General features: G+C 39.1%; 1 protein-coding gene across 1 annotated transcript in view; it reads right to left on the bottom strand.

Annotated features, from left to right (window-relative positions):
- cs.S (citrate synthase S homeolog) overlaps nt 1-5,112 on the bottom strand; it is a 32,084-nt gene extending 26,972 nt beyond the window's left edge. Inside the window, exon 1 of the mRNA XM_018250005.2 lies at nt 4,861-5,112. Coding sequence (XP_018105494.1) covers nt 4,861-4,911 — 51 coding nt within the window. The 5' untranslated portion in view covers nt 4,912-5,112. The remainder of the gene's footprint in view (nt 1-4,860) is intronic.
- Nucleotides 5,113-18,347: the final 13,235 nt, after the last annotated feature.

Here is an 18,347-nt window from a genome sequence, read left to right as displayed (position 1 = left end):
GATCATGTTCTTGAAAACCTGGCTCTGCCTTTGTGCATCCAGATTAAAGAAGGTATACCTTTTCTTTTAGCAATATGGATAGATAGAACATTTGACTTGGTTTAACCACCAGGACCTCTTTATGCTCACCAGATCCTGTTTTTAATTTAGTAGTTCCGTGCCAATGCTTTATATTTAACAATCATAAAACATAACACAAGATGTTCTATTCCAAGGGCTATGGCACATAAAGCATTTGCGGAGGTATTTCAGATGTAGCAGTGGCATGCAATAGATCTACTATCAATGGTGACGACGGACAACTGTTGTTCTCTGGAAGAGGTCAACAGCAGTCAAACTGTACCTCATGCAATTAGTCATACAATGCAAACACTTTAGTAAGGAATCAAGAGGAACCTCCAAATGCTGTATTTAAACAGTTCCCACCGGCAACTGCATTATTATGCTTTTGATTTAAATATCTATGCTGTGGACCCAAATGGGCTGCGGTTGTTTAGCCCTAGAGTCAACCAACTACTATGTGACAAACGGCTCTTGCAGAATCATCATCACCACGACCACCCTCCAGAGCCTGTTATGGTTGAAGAGCAAAAGAATATTAAATGCAGTCTGACTGAGCCCTTATAAGATGTTGCTTGGGGTCCTGGTAGTCGGTGTTAGGTCCCCATGCACTAAACAAATGAACCAATAGAAACATGGGGTTAACCAGTGGCATTCTGACCACCAATAAAAGTAGCAGTAATCAAAACTACTGAAGGTGTCATTGCCCTTAAAGGAGAACTAAACCCTAAAAATTAATATGGCCAAAAATGCCATATTTTATATACTGAACTTATTGTACCAGCCAAAAGTTTCAACTTCTCAATAGCAGCAATGATCCAGCAATTCAAACTTGTCACAGGGGGTCACCACCTTGGAAAGTGTCAGACACTCACATGCTCAGTGGGCTCTGAGCAGCTGTTGAGAAGCTAAGCTTAGGGGTCGTTGAAAATTATCAAGCAGAAAATGAGATGCTACAAGGCTGATTATTAAATTCTGATGCTAGGTGCACTGGTTTCTGTGCTGCCACGTAGCAATTATCTGTATTAATTACTAATCAGCCTTATATTGTGACATTTATATTCTATGTGTACTGTTTATTGTGTGTTGGTAACTAAGCTCAGTAAAGCTGGCCATAGATGTAAAGATTTTTTAAAAGATCCGATCATCATCGTGAGACCACGATTATATCAAAACGATCGTACGAATTGTCCATCAACTAAAAAGACCAATTTGCCAGGAAAACAAAGGGTAGCTGCCTGCTTGGCCCTGCAAACATAGATAGATTGCACTGGAACCGATAAAGATTTTTTAACCTGGCCAATCAATTTCCTGACAGATGTCGGCCAAAAAATCGTAAGATGTTCGATCGTTTGAATCCCACTAACAGCACGATAAATTCGAAGGATTGGTCGGACTTCGGTAAAATTGGTAGTTCGGCAAGAAAAATCTTTGCGTCTATTGGGAGCTTAAGTGACAGCAGCACAGGGCATGTGCAGTGAATCAGCAGAAAAGAAGATGGGGAGCTACTGGGGCATCTTTGGAGACACAGATGTTCCCTGCTAAAGGGCTGTGGTTGTCTTGGGCTGGTACAGAAGCCCAAAACATAATGTACAACATATCTAGCTACTTCTTTGGTAAAACTTTACTTCTCCTTTAAGGGTCAGGGCACACGGCAGATTCAGGGAGATTAATCGCCCGGTGATAAATCTCCTCTTCTTCAGGGTGACTAATCTCCCCAAACTGCCTCCCTGCCGGCTAAAATGTAAATCGATAGCGGGATGGCACTCGGAGCGATTAGTATTCCGATGTAGTCCGCAGCTGCCTCACGAGGAAAGGTCGGGCGACTTCGGAAAACAAAATCGCTCTGAGTAGCATCCCGCCGGCTATTTACATTTTAGCTGGCGGGAAGGCAGTTTGGGGAGATTAGTCTCCCCAAATATGCATGTGTGCCCTGACCCTAAAGCAGAGGCTCTCAGTGAGTTTTTTCTTTAACCAAGGCCTTGCGTATGCATTATAGTCATCACCAGTTTTCAAAACCACAACTACATTTACTGACAGATGCCTGAAAATATCACTGAACACACTTTTCTTGACAGTTTCTCTTTAGAATTGGTTACAGTTTACATGTGGGGAGAAGAATTATAATTATATGTACTGGAAACAGAAAGTTCCAGAATACAATAATACCTTTTCCAACAGAGTTCTAGTTAAACAAATATTCATTTATGTTTGACTGATTGCTTGACTTTGTGTCTGTATGAGTAGGGAAGTGCCTTGCTTGATGGTAAATAAGCTGCATAAAACCATAATGGTGGCAAAACAATTAAGAAACTTAATGCATGGTGCTCTGTATTAGAAAGATATCAACTGTACAACAAAAAAAGTCCCATGTGATATCAATTAATTTGTGAAATACAAAAAGTATTTTTTGCAACATATTCTAGCATATTATCTTGTGCAATTGTTTATGTGAGGGCAGCAGGAGGAGGAGACTGGCATCTCGTAGTTAATTCAGGCCTAAGCATAATTGTTACCGAGAATCACAGCTGGTGACACACTGCCCTAGAGGTCACATTCATCCTCCAGGACTTTGACTGGACAGCCTTGCAGTTCAATAATGAGGGCCCCTGCTTCCTTACAAGGTCACAGAGACAACATTCCCTGTTGTCCTGATTTGTAGAATATGAATACATTTATAAAATAAGACGTTTCTTAGCCACAACCCCCAGCGCGGCACCAAATTTAGGGTGCATGAGGGTAAATTTAACCTAAGGGGTCAGAACCCAAAATACAGAACTCAATGTTCCCCTTTAACAATAGAGATTTTTCTCCTGCAGACAATAGTAATAGGGCACAGGTCAAGACACAGACTCCCTAAATGACTATGTAGAAAAGCAGTAAGCACTACTGAAGTAAAGGAATACTACAGGGATTAGTGCGGCAGCTGGATATGGGTCACCTGTTTAAAGGCTTCTGCCTCCAACCTGAGTCGATCCCCTTCATCTCTATCCAATCTGCATGCAACCTGTACCTCTACCCCAATTTGCATGCAACCTGTATCTCTACCCCAATTTGCATGCACCGCAGTGTCCGGCCTATAAATCTGTATGCAACCTGTATCTGTACTCTTCTCTGCATGCAAACTGCATCTGTTTAAAGGAATTCAGTCATAATTGTTATGGTTTAGTTATTTCTAAATTACACTGCAAACACTATAACTCTACCATGTAAAATTGAATTCCTGAATCAGCAAGTGTATTTTTTTTAAATTTATAATATTTGTGTGTAGGAAGCCATCTCAGGTCATTTTGCCTGGTCATGTGCTTTCAGAAAGAGCCAGCACTTTAGGATGGAACTGCTTTTTGGCAGGCTGTTGTTTCTCAAACTTAATGTAACAATGTGTCTCAGTGGGACTTGGCTTTTTACTATTGAGCAGTAAAGAGTGACTGAAGCTTATCAGAGCACAAGTCACATGACTGGGGGCAGCTGGGAAACTAACAATATATCTAGCCCCATGTCAGATTTCAAAATTAAATATAAAAAAAAATCTGTTTGCGCTTTTGAGAAAAGGATTTCAGTGCAGAATTCTGCTGGAGCAGCACTATATTGGAAAAGGAATGTTTTCCCATGATAGTTTTAAATACTTCAGCCTGCAACCTGTACTGTCCATCCCTACGTGACGGATTGCCTTTTCTGGAGAGGAGCGCATGCAGAGTTTTGGTAAGTTGTTTCTTAATAAAGACTTGGTGAGTTAAAAGTTTAATTTGTCTGTTGTTTTTTTTTTTTGTTCTATACTAACAATTTTTTTTTTTTTTTTTAAATGTACTGATCCTTTAAACAAGCTTATAGAAGCAATACAAGCTATACAAAATCCACTGGACTTTGTCAGGGGATACAACGCCATGAACATGCGTGCTCTAGAATACATTTGTTACTTGTTGAAGTACATTTTAAGCCACTTAATAAAAGCTCAAAATGATAAACTCACTTGTTTGTTTATATGGGTCATGATGGGAGCTGAAGTATAGCCAAGTACTGACCAGGAGCAACAAAACAGATTGGGGTGCTTCTGGGCATTTGTCATTGATATTACCCCCCCAGTAGCCTAACAGAACAATGGAAAGGTAACCAGATAGCAACTCCCTGGGAGGACTCAATGGTAAAAATCCATGTCCCACTGCGACTCCAGTTGCATTGAGTAGGAGAAACAATAGCCTGTTATAATTGCAAGAGAGCTGTGTAAAAGTGTATCCCCATCATTTAAGTGCTACGCAATATGTTGGCGCTATATAAATACATGTTAATAATAATAATAATCCCTTTGGTCTGTGTAAGCTGTATTTGTCCCCCATTCTTTATGCAGCCTGTAGTGTCCATCCCCTGTAACTGTCTCCCTCCCTGCAGGCAGCCATCAGGCCCAGGAATGTCAAAGCCACACAGCAGCTCCCTGTTGCAGTATTAGGTAGAAGCAAGGCAAGTGGATGTAACGCGATATGGAGTGAATGAGCCAGGCCAGACGGGGGAGGGGACGCGATTTTGCCCCATGAGGAGCTGAGAGGACAAAAGGAGAATTAGAGAGAGAGCTTTTAGCAAAAGGAATATGGAGCTGAATATACACTGCGCATAGAGTTAGAGAATACTGGGGAATGAGTACACGATCCCCCACAATGCAATAGGTCTGTGCTACTGTACATCTCAATAGGAAGTTCGCCCATATGCCCAATGTGATGATGCAGCTTGTGACCGGCTTCTATAGCCTGACCGCGCCTCATCCCCCTCCCAGTATTCCTGCGCGGCTTAATCCCCGGACAGGCTCACCTTGGCTCCGAGGATACGGGCGCACACACGTCCAGCTGTAATGAGCGACATGACTCTACAACGAAGATCTTCAGTGGGGAGGATGAAAGGTCTGGGAAGAGCGGCCGGAGCTGAGAGCTGTCTCCTACACGAACCGGCAGAGCCGAAGACGCCTGAAAGGCCGGAGCCAGGGACAAGGTTGAAAAGGAGGACTCTTGCCCCGCCCCCAAACTGGTGATGTCACGCCAGTCTAAGCTGCGCGCAAACCCACTAGCGTTTCCTGTCTACGTTAGGTGCGCTGAAGTTTGTCGGTAGTTGTAGTTCCATGCCAACCGCAGCGTCATAATATTTTACTTCTTTAGCAAGATTAGATATTCTGGTGACTACCTATTCTAGAGAATGCGCGAGGTTAGCGTGGGAATAGGAAGCGAATCGCGAGTCTAAGTTCTGATCCTTTAAAAAAAAAAAAAGACGGATCTTGTAAATGTGTGGGAATTCCCGGTTACTGTATCAAGTGACATTATTGCTTCTGGGGAAGGCGTAATTAATGGCGGGAAAGTGATGTCTTGTCTGAAATACGTAGCTTATATCCGGTACCCTAAGAACTAGCTTAGCTCCCTGTAATGATCGATTTGTCAGCAGCTCTGTCGGTAACCCTTTAGCCCACATTATGAGAACCATAAATGACAGGGTGTGGCGTAAGAAGCCCGCAACGTCATCAAAGCTTAGCGTCAGAAGCAACAGGCTGGCGTCATAAAGTAACATCAGGGAAGCTGAAACTTCCTAGAAACTGTAGATAGTCTAAAATTCAATTTGGCCAGATTACTTATGATACCTGTCTTTATATGGCATGCTACCAAGACAAGGAAGTACCCAAGAATTTGCCAAATGATATGTGTATGTCTGGTGTTGACAGGACCGCCATCAGAAAGCGCAGAGCACCATACGACAACATTTCCTGGGCCCCCTGAGCTGCCCCGACCGCAAGCCCCACCTACAGGTCACCCCACCCACCACACAGTAAAAAAAACAAAAAAATATATTGGTGGCTAGGGTTCCCACATGTTAAAAAAAAAAAATATTGGTGGTCAGGGCTCCCCATAAAAAGCATTTGTGGCATCCATTAAAAAATATTGGTGGCTAGGACCCCACATGAGAAAAAAAAAAATTTGTGGCCAAAATTGGTGGCCAGGCTCCCCCACCACATTATAAGAAAAGTGGTGGCCAGGGCCCCTTAAACATCCATGCCTTCCCGAAGTCAGCAGCTCTCAGAAAGATGGGGGGCCTGGCTAATCAAGTAAGTGTGGTGTGGCCGGGCCCCCCTTACCCTCGGGCCCCCTACAACTCTCCCCCCTGTCCCCCCCCGATGGCTGCCCTGGGTGTTGATGCCATGTAAAATAAAGGCATAGACATGAAGGTATCATAAAATTATCTGTGTCTCAAAATCTCAGGTGATGGAGTAGCAACAAAAAGCTTGTACCTTCGACTATTTCTGTGCTAAATAAAAAATGGAAGAAGTTCCCCCTAGTTACACAACTTACGCTCTCTATGTGGGATAACTTATCCAGGTCAATCACCATCTCCAGTAACCCAGGACCTAGGACCCATGACCCCGTTGATTGGCAATCCAAGTTTTCCTCCAGGTACTTTAAGTAAGGGGTTTCTACATAAACGTGGGCGAGACACTTTGACATTTACCTCAGTCAGAAGTTTTAATGGCATAGCCCCTCTCAACACTATAGTTAGAGAGCCAGGGGACTCTTTTTCCTTTAAATTTATGCATCACCAGTTAGTACATTGGTTCTAAACACACTATGAAAAGGCCAAGTTGTTAACAGATACGACGCCATTTGATGATCTATGTCTAGCTAAGGAATCACCACAACATACCATTTCGCAGATATACAATATCATTCGCAATCTTAAACAGTTACAGTTGCCGGGTTACACCACAAAATGGGCAGATGATCTCAAGCGCAGACTAACAGAGAAAGAGTGGGATATTAGCTTTAAGCTAACACATACAATGGCAACAGCCTGTAAAGCTCAGGAGACGAATTATAAAATACTGTCCCGATGGTATCGCTGCCCGGTGGTCCTTCATAAGATGTTCCCGAACTCCTCTAACAAATGCTGGAGGTGTAATTTACACAAGGGTGATATGCTACATATGTGGTGGGAGTGTCCTATGATTCATAACTACTGGGTCACTATAATAAAATGTATATCTAAAGTGACGGCTGTAGACCTCCCCATTTACCCTGGGATGGCACTCTTCCTCCTCCACAAACCATTATTGTGCAGAAGGCATTGGTTGCTTTCGCCCTAACGGCGGCCAGATCAGTTATTCCCAGATATTGGAAACAAAGTATTACTCCGCCTGTTGGGGACTGGATAAAGGAACTTAACTCTATCATGCGCAATGAAGAATTGCTCTCTTATTCAAACAAAACACAGGACAACTTTGTCCGCACATGGTCGACATGGATCGTTTTTAGAGAATCCCCTGAATATACTGCTATGCTTGTCAGTTGAATGTGTAATATTTTTTTCTGTCCCTCTCTCTGTATGCCCAGGACAGCAAAGGGTGCCTTGAGATAATTAATAGGATGTTACATGCTTGGGTTTAGCATACCCCCTAGTTTGCTGAGAGGGAAACCAATGGTATTGTATGGGAACTGTGTCCCCCCCCCCTCCCCTTGTTATTGATGCGTAACGTTCATACATAACTCTATTTAAAGGAATATGGTTAAAACTTTCTGTACTCATTACTATGGAAATTGTATAGGTGATTATGGCTACACTTAGATTTTTACCTTGCAAAATGTAATAATGCATGATTGATACACTCAAGTTATGTATTCATGTAACTCTTACATATCAATCTTGATGTTATATGTGTGTACTTTATATTTCAAAAACGGAAAATAAAGAATATATAAAAAAAAAAAAAAATGGAAGAAGCTAAGTCTGTCCTGACTCAAATATCCAGCCGGCAGGCGTTAATGAATATGTATATATAATTTGTCTTAGATTTTTTGAAACAATGATGGAATAACTGCTAAACTATTTTTTTTTAAATATATCTACTTGTTTCATGAGCCAAATGGATACTGCTCAAAAATTGGACCTTTAAAGGGATACTGTCATGGGGAAAAAAAAACATTTTTCAAAATGAATCAGTTAATAGTGCTGCTCCAGCAGAATTCTGCACTGAAATCCATTTCTCAAAAGAGCAAACAGATTTTTTTTATATTCAATTTTGAAATCTGACATGGGGCTAGACATATTGTCAATTTCCCAGCTGCCCCAAGTCATGTGACTTGTGCTCTGATAAACTTCAGTCACTCTTTACTGCTGTATTGCAAGTTGGAGTGATATCACCCCCTCCCTTTCCCCCCCCCAGCAGCCAAACAAAAGAACAATGGGAAGGTAACCAGATAACAGCTCCCTAACAAAAGATAACAGCTGTCTGGTAGATCTAAGAACAGAACTCAATAGTAAAAACCTATGTCTATCTGAGACACATTCAGTTAAATTGAGAAGGAAAAACAGCAGCCTGCCAGAAAGCATTTCTCTCCTAAAGTGCAGGCACAAGTCACATGACCAGGGGCAGCTGGGAAATTGACAAAATGTCAGATTTCAAAATTGAATATAACAAAATCTGTTTGCTCTTTTGAGAAATGGATTTCAGTGCAGAATTCTGCTGGAGCAGCACTATTAACTGATTACTTTTGAAAAACATTTTTTTTTTCCCATGACAGGATAGACCATTTAAGGATAGGCTCTAGCTAAAGGTTGTATCTTTAAAGGGGGCTTGAACTGAAAAAGTTTAACCACCACATGACATCTTTGCATCTATCTTGTGAATTTCTCTTTGCCAGTCTCTTTTTTAATATTCATTTTCTCATGTTCTCCCCATACTTCCTAATTTTTACATTCATTATTTTCTTCTCATTGTCTTTTCACTTTCTCAGTGCAGCTTCAGCCATGAGGCAAGGTGAAAAGTGAAAACCTTGTTTTAGGTGCTAGGAACGAGGCACCTTAGCCCGGAGCAGCAAAAGCCGAGCTTCAGTGTATCTTATATATAAATCTATAAACATTCTTTGTGCAGAATCTCTTACCCCTCATGCTCTGGTCCCATGTATATGATTATTTGGAAAAGCTCACAAATTAAATTAGGCATCTCAGGACAATAGTGTCAAAACATGTTTATTACCTTTCCTGAAAATACTTAATAGTGGTCTTAATATACAGCATCAGAATTACCCACATGATATAGGAAACATTTGATGATATACAAGCAGTTAGTAATTCAACAGTCATGCACTCACCTACATGTAAATTACATTTGTGTTTCTTGGAATTTGCCTTGTTTTATCTAAACTGCTTGGAATTTAAATACTGTATGTGTGATTCTGAATCAGCATCTTATTTCTAATTAACCTTTGTTTAATGTCACAACCTGATTTATGACTCAAAAGTATGTCTAAATCTCAAATAACACAATATTTAAGTTTTTTTTTAGGTGTTTAAAACATTAATTTTGTATGTGGTATTAGTGGTCAGCACAGTTCAAGAGAAGCACTGAGCACTACCAAACCAACACAATTGTTTATTACATGCAGGGTTCAACAATTCAATTAATTAATTAATTATTTTGTGCTGCTGATCAACATCAACAACAAATTGTGCCAGCACAGAAAATACATTGTGAAATCCAGAACTCTCATTATCTGTTTTGTGGGTGGTTCTTGCATTGCACTGTGGCATAATTAGTGGTATAACTAGAAGTGAGTCTCAGAACAAATAATTCTTCTGCTCCATCAGGTCTGTGACTAATGCGAATTGGGAACATTCACTGTAAAGCACAATATGAGTGCATCTAAGCCATCATTTTTGGATTTGGCTGAAGTCTGAATCCCCAACAAAGGATACAGCTAAATACCATAACAAATTCAAACCTTTAAGCTGCATATTTAAAATAATTTTTAAAAAGTGGCAAAAAGTTGATGTGGGGTTCTGATCTGGTTCCTCTGAACACTAAATATTTGGCCCAGTGGTGTAACTACTGAGGTCTGAGGAAGCAGACCCACAATGGGGGCAAAATAACCTGCAATTCTTCACACAAAATCACAGAGGGGACCTGGGCCCCTGAAGTTACACCCCTGATTTGGCCTTAAAATAAGATAATGAAAGAGAGGATTTGAACATTTTAGGCCACATTTAAAACCACCCTTGCCACGCAAAAATTATGACAAACATGACCAGATCCACCAGCAATTACATGCACATCTGGTGTTACTAGCCCTTTAGAATTGTTCTTTTTATGGTAGTTTGTTAAAATATTACTAATGGCAAGCATTTGATCAGATTAAGTGAGAAGATATTGGTGATGAATGTGATACTGTTGTGTACATAAGGGAATAAATATACAGTACACTGCCCCTTTTAAGATAGGGAATTCTCACTACCTCAAAGATATATATCTTAAATCATTAAAAAATACATATACCAACCTGAATATTCATTATACATTTTATGTAGGTTTGCAAAGTACATAGTATTGAAATAGAATTTCACCATATAGCCAGTTAGGTACAAGAGGATAATGACACAGCCCTCTAGGTCTGGACAGGGGGTCAAAATAGGCCCTGCCATTCAAAGTACAAAGAGGCTCAAACAGCTCCCACAGGCCCAATAAATAGGTACTGTCAATGGCAGGGGTCCCCAACCTTTTTCACCTGTGAGCCACATTCAAATGTAAAAAGAGTTGGGGAGCAACAAGCATGAAAAAGTCCCTTGGGTTGCCAAATAAGGGTTGTAATTGGTTATTTGGTAGCCCAGATGAGGACTAGCAGTCTACAGGAGGCTCTACTTGGCACAATAACTTTTTTTATGTAAATAAAACTTGCTTCCAAGCCTGGAATTCAGAAATAACTACCTGCTTGAAGACACTGAGAGCAACATCCAAGGGTTTGGAGAGCAACATTTTGCTCGCGAGCTACTGGTTGGGGATCACTGGTCTATGGCATATTACAGCAGCCCCTTTAGCATTAGCCAGAACCCACAGATTGACAGTCTGGGCCTGCAGTCCTCAAGAACATCTGGGTCAAACCCAAACACCTGAATCAAGGAACAATTATAGATCAGCGCCACCGGCTATGGAAAAAAAAACAAATAACAGAACCTAGTGCAATATTGTGAATATTCAGTGTAGTCACCAAAGTGTTACAACACTAATCTGTGTGTGTCTTGAACCATAGAGAGTCTATGCACAGATTGTGTGTTTCAAAGTGCTTTCTACAAGGTTCTATCTCCAATTACCTCAAGAACATCTGGGTCAAACCCAAATACCTGAATGTTTTCACTGATTTCAAAGGCACTATTCCATATACACTGTATCCCAATATAGAGTGCTGTGGTGTCATTAATGCTGATGGAACAGTTGCAAGAGCTGTGTGTAAAAAAAAATCAGCCATTCAAATCAATATATTCACAGAAGACCAGCTAAAGGGATGTGAAAACTATTAATGATAATCAAGATTTTAAAAAAAGTTAAATTAATGTGGTGAATCAATATAAATAAATTCATGTAGTATTAAAATTATGATGTCATATTATAAAAAGAATGCATTAGTAATAGAAAGAAACTAGTGAAATTCAAGTGAAATGAAAGCAATTCCAAGACTCCCAGAGAAAATTTGTTACCGAATCCACTATAAAAAATATATCTGCACACCTACTTAATAGGGTTAACATTATGGATGCACCAAATGCAGAATTCATTTGATTCAAGATTTGGCTAAATCCTTGTACATTTTTGCAGGATTTGTACGAATCCTATTTGATAGATTGCGAAACTTCAGGTGCACAATTTTAAAGAAAAAAAGGCAGTTCTCATGTAGAGCATTTTTTTGGGCATTTATCAATTTTTACAGTATAGTTGCAATGTTTTCTCAAAGAAAAATTGTTCAGCAAAAGTGCAAGCTGAAACCTGGCTAGATTCATTCTTGAAAAATCTACTTGAGTTTATTCCCGATCTGGAAAATAGATGAGAAGCATGAGAAAATTCATGTAACAAAGGATACAAATATGGATTAAGAAATGGTTGGCAACATTTTTTCCAATATGGTGAGAAGTATCAAGTTTAGTATTCAAATTTGCTAAATCTTGTCTGCTCAGTCCTTCCAGACAGAGTCGGCTGCTTGTTAGCTTGCATATTATGTCCACCAACGAGCCTGCCGACTGATATTTAACTGAAGATGGTCCATAAAACATTTAAGCTGGCCATAGACGTAAAGATTTCACCCTTGTATTGGACGAATGATCGAACGTCCCAATCTTTCGACCTGCCACTAACCATTCAGATTAAATAAAGTAGTAAAAAAACAAATCAGACTATGTTCTGGCCGTGACAGCAATTGTACGACAGTTATCTAAGTGTATCTAAGTACTCTTGAATAAACACAACTAAAGCAGTTTATTGCTCACTGAGTGCTCTCCTCTAACTATATTAAAGGATTTGTATAAAAGTTATGTCCGACAAATTCTAGTGACGGTCACCCTTTGATGTCGTCAGATAGGAAATAAATGTAGAGAAATTATCGTTAGCCAACAGAAATCTTTTAACCTGTCTGATCAACTAAACAACAAAAAATGGGACGATCCACACACGGTCCAAGCATCGCACTAAACTTCTATTTGTTTGACTATATCTTTGCATCTATGACCTCCAGGAATGACACATTGGTGGGCTCCTCATCTAATGGGCCAGATTCAATTCAGACAGATAAAGGTTTATTCAATTCAGAGAAATTTATCTCACAGTTTATCACGTGAAAACTGTATTGAAAACTATGGGCGGGGGGGGGGGGATTGTAACTGAAACCCTTTTTTCTCAAATTCAATCTCACCTGTGACTTTTCATGTGATAAACCATGAGATAACTTTTTCTCACTGAATCTAATCTGGCCCAAAGTCTGATCCAGTTAAGTGGATGGCCAAACTGATTTGGTGATCATACTAAATGAGCAGATCTGGCAGTGTACAGCTAGCTTAGGTGTGCAACAGAATTGCATCCAATACAAAGTTTCTCAAATTAAAATGTGCAAATTAAGGATCAGATTTGTTTTAGTATTAGGCCAAATCTTTTGTGGAGGATTGTCAGGTCTTACATCTCTAGATGGTTGGAACCAAGGAGGAAGCTGTAGCAACCCAATCCAAAGTGAGGTATCCAAGGGGTTAAGCAAGTTCATAGTTGTATCCAGTCAGAGGTTAGTTCAGGCAGAACAGAACAGGTAGTCAATAAACAAGCTGAGGTCAAGATCAGGAATAAGTACAGCAGAAGAAACACACCCAGGAACATACCAAAGTAGAACCTATTTATGGGCAAGGATCCTAGGTCTTTGGCAACTAATTAAATTCAAATTTGGCGCCAAATCTGGGCACCCCGACACTGTACGTTGACGTGTTTACGTCACTCGCCGGCATGATGACATCACGACAACGTGGTGCTGCATGTCCGAAAGGAAAGGAGCGGCACCGTGTGCTCCTCACAAGGATTCGGTATTAAGCCAAGTTTAAAAAATTCTGGATTCAGTGAATTCCTAGATTCAAGATAGCAACCACATTTGCTAGCTAAAGCATAGGTAGCTTTTAAAAATCAACAAATATTAAAGGACCAGTAACAGCAAACATTTTCTAAAAAAATCTTTTGTATGCTACGAAAAAAAGACGCCAACACCTATTAAACTTTAAAATCGCTAAGTCTTTATTAAGAAATAACTTACCAAAACTCCGCTTGCGCTCCTCTTCAGAAACGGCGACAATCCATTGTTCAGCACTCGATTTCTCCTCCCTGGCTATCTCCTATAAGGAAGGCAGGGAGGAGAAATGGAGTGCTGCACGATGGATTGCTGATCGCCTTTTCTGAAGAGGAGCTCAAGCAGAATTTCGGCAAGTTATTTCTTAATAAAGCGTCTTATTTTCGTAGCATACAAACAAAAATTTTTGCTGTTACTGGGTTACTGCAATTGGGTAAACTTTTGATATACATAACAAAGAAATAAAAGTTGGGATGTATACTGTCAAGGAAAAATCATTTTAGAATAAATACAACCTTTGCCCAGTTACCTGGTATCTCTAGTATAGATTTGTGTTTTTTCCTTTTTTTGTATGCAGTCTGTATGTTCAGTATAAATACTCATGGATTCGACACTGCTGCAGAATAAATGTTGGCACGATATATGTACCACGGAAAATGGAAAGCAAACCAAATATACTTAGTGACAAATCTGCAGTCTTCCTCAGTCATAATAATTTAAGAGAGAAATTCCCTGCACTTGTCCTCTTTTAAAAACAGAGGCATCATTTTGTAGAACTCTCCATATACATTGCTTGTCTTTTCTGCAAACAAATGTAGCGTGTCAATTTCTTTTTTTTCTCCCTTTGATTACTATACCTCCTTATTCAAAACAAGTTTCTGTTTAAACTAACTCAACTGATTACAGGGGTTGTACAAAGGTATATACAGGTTGTATACTGAAAAATTAACTAAGGCAGCAAAATAAGTTAAAGTAACATAAGTTATATTGTAAGAATAAAAAGTCACGCCTTTTTTTTTTTTTTTAATTAATTTTAGGTTTATATTGTAAAACATGTACGTGCATTCTGATATGTCCATGAACAACGTAACCAGTCCGTTCAAGTAAAGTTAATGATTAACTCAATGAAGCCTTGGAATGCAATGGGGTGGTTTTAATTGTTCAATAGGCACATATTTCAATGTATGCGCATAGCTGATAAGAAAGCATTACTTACCTTCTACAAAGGTTGCAGTCTCATTTGGTATCCGTCACTCCATTTTTTCAACTTGACATATTTGGATGTGACTTTGTTCATTTTAAAACACAATTCTGATGTTTTGGGCCCCTCTAGTGACTTAAATGTTGGTGCTGAAGATGTTCAAATTTGCCAAAGAACACACTGACTGGCCTAAAGAGAAATGGAGAAACATTTTGTGGACTAATGAAAGTAAGTTTGTTCTTTTTGGGTCGCAGTTTGTCAGATGACCCAAACACTGAATTCAAGCCACAGTACAGTGTGAAGACAGTGAAACATGGTGGCACAAGCATCATGATATGGGGATGTTTCTCATACTATGGTGTTGGGCCTATTTATCACATACCAGGGATCATGGATCAGTTTCAATACATCAAAATACTTGAAGAGCTCATGTTGCCTTATGCCAAAGAGAAAATGTCATTGAAATGGGGGTTTCAACAAGACAACGACCCCAACAACCCCAGTAAATGAGCAACATCTTGGTTCCAGACCAACAAGATTGATGTTATGGAGTGGCCATCCCAATCCCCGGACCTTAATCCAATAGAAAACTTGTGGGGCGACATCAAAAATGCTGTTTCCGAGGCAAAACCTCAGAATTGTGGAATGTAACAGGTGCCAGAAGTTGGTGGACTCCATGTAACACAGATGTGCAGAAACACAGCTGATACAACTAAATATTAGCTCAGTGATTCTAAGGAAAGCAAAATCTTGAAATATTTTTCAGTTTATACATTGAATGTTTGAGTTTGTATAGAAGAATGCACACTGCTATTTTTTTGAAACAGCCTTATGTTCCATTTTCTGTAAAGGAATAACACAAATTTATTACATTTCTTCAAGTTTTGATTTGGAATAGAATGTGCAGTGTTCCCAATGCATTTGTGTGTATGGAAATAAAAGCTATTATAAGGATTTTGCGCTTTATTCACTTTTTTTTAAAAAAAAAGTTTGTATATATTTTTTCCTTAATGCCCTAGACTGATAATATATACACATTAATGGATTTTATCTTTCAATCCAATATCTGCAAATAAAATATACCCTGAAAGGTTTTTATTCTGTCTGTGTATAGAACAGTAGATGGAATCTGACTCCCGGCTATCATTACTTAATTATATTCTAGTTTGGGTATCTGTTATCAGTTATGCTAAGATGGTCCTCAATTCCCACTATTTCAACATTGAATCAATAAAAGTGGCTTGTGCTGAAGATATTTTCTTATTTAAACAATAGGCAAAAAGTGTTTGTTTTTTGTTATTTTTTGCACTAAACAGGCAAAATAACATTCACATTCTACGTTTTGTTACTATGAGCACAAACAACCCTCTATGTAATGAGCTGCTCCTTACAGGCTGCAACTGGGGGAAACATCTCCGTGCATATTTGATTGTGCTTATTCAAATCAGGGAAGTAACATTTTATTTTCAGTTTCAGATTTTGCTCTGTTTATTGAAAGAAAAAACATAAATATTTGTTAATTGAAAACAGGCAATAGGTATGTTCAACAAACCATTGAACTATCCCTCAAAGGGTGGGTATACTGCCCCTTTAATAGCCCTAGAAATGTCACAGATATCAAACAACCAAGGTTATAACAGATTTGATTATGATGGTGGACCATAAAATGCTATTTTACCTGTTCCATTTTCTGCTATCCATATGAATTCAGAGAATGCAACTTTTTTTTTTGATAGTAACTACCAAGTTACACTTTTACAGGCCCTGTTTGCTTTTGTAAAAATATATAACTAATTTTAAGAAAAAGTTCATCTAAGTGAACATTAGGGTCAGATTATTAATCTAAAATGGGAGGACAGACTTTCAAAAAAATGTCAAAATGATTGAAACAGCAGCAACTGGTTCAGTTCTGACAAGAAAACTATGTACAATGAGTTTGCTTGTTCTCTCCACGTATGCATGTGTTTCCTCAGAATGCTCCAGTCAACAAAACAACAATGCTAGGTTATAAACTCAGCTCCAATGGATAACTTAAAAACATGTATCTTTTTAAAATTCATGTAAACTGTGGTCATCATTAGATAGCGAAAATCAACTTCTGATATTTTAGAATGGTATCAAGAAAATGGGTTGCAGAATGCCAAAAATGAATATTTGCGGGCACAGTAAAAAACCCTTAAAAAAACACCCTAAGAATGAGCAAGAACAGGAATGAATATTTCAGTTGTAATTCCAGGACAACTAATCACCCTGAATTTGTTTACCAAGGTGAAAACTTTGTGAACTTATTTTTGAGACAAAAAGAAACCGCATCTTTGCCCTACCGAAAATGGGCAACAAGAGGCGGAAGCAGTGCAAAAGAAGAGACAGTAATGAACACCAGTAAAAGAAAGAAGAGTGAGAGCAGAGAGGATGCTTACCACACCTCTACAAATGCTGAAAATACCTGGAGAACAATGCCCAGGACAGAAAAAATAGTGACTTTGCCCACATGTTCATCTCTGCAAATAAACTCCTTAGAAGAGAGAAAGTTTTCCTCTACTTTCAACAAGCAAAAGGGTAGCCCTGCAGGTGTTACTGGAGTTTGTAAAGGAAGTCTGGTTTGAGCCCGGCATCTAGATTTACTGCCATGATATTGCTCTATAAGACTAAAGGTGGCCATACACTGGCAGATTAAAGCTACCGGTCCTTTAGACCGATTCTACAGCTTATCTGCGAGTGTTTGGGGGCTTCCGATGGGTCTCCATGATCTAGAGGTTTGATTTTTTTGGCGACCGAGGACAGAATCAGCTAGTTTCGGATTAACTATTCGAATGTTATCATGTATGACCATCTTAAGCCAGAACTTCTACCTTTTTGCTATTGCAATTGAACTTTTAAATGTAAAAGCACCATTCTAAGGGTAATGTGAGACTAGTAGTTTCTCTGATGGCATATTTCTCCCAGTAGAAAATTTCTGAAAGCCTGCATGCTATCTTTTATTGAACATAATGGAAACTGCTGGTACAGGTGATTTGCAGCCTAAAGTGTGCACTTCTATTTGTGCTTAAAGGCAGTTTCATTATACTCAGTTTGGCTATGGGAGTGGCATATACGTTCTCTCATGTTTTCATTGGCAGATATATACCACAGAGAAACTTTTCTTTGCACATTCTACTTCTTATGTGTGTGTTCCTGTGCTACAAAGCGGTTATTGTATTCTGTATGCAAAAGGGGTAAGGCGCAACGACACATCACAAGAGCTTTCAGTGTTTTGTCACTGCTGTTTTTCCAATGGGAAATGTTGATGAAACGCTATTGCTTGTCACCAATGCAGTCATATGGTTGCAGTCAGCCTTAATGTGTACCTATCAATACGTTTTATGTATGTTACAGAAACACAAAAGAAACCATTTGCCTATGTGCGTGCAGAGGCCTGAAGAGTTCCACTAACTGTAAGCTTGAGGTCAATGAATATAATAAAGAGAAAATATTTATAAATAGGATTTATATTCAGACTACTATTTTAATTATCACTAGATTTAGATCTGCATTTTTCAGAGGTATAGAAAGGTATAGAAAAAAAATGACATATGTTATTTAAGGTTTCCTAAATTAGCTTTTAAACTGTTGCCCATCACCTGTTTTACTTTTAAACTAAAATGGCAGTAACTGGATGATAATCCTTATGTTCTTCTAGACGCACAAACATCCACAATCTG

Source organism: Xenopus laevis, chromosome 2S, assembly GCF_017654675.1.
Source record: "Xenopus laevis strain J_2021 chromosome 2S, Xenopus_laevis_v10.1, whole genome shotgun sequence".
Taxonomy (NCBI): domain Eukaryota; kingdom Metazoa; phylum Chordata; class Amphibia; order Anura; family Pipidae; genus Xenopus; species Xenopus laevis.
This window is presented reverse-complemented; position numbering and strand designations above follow the sequence as displayed.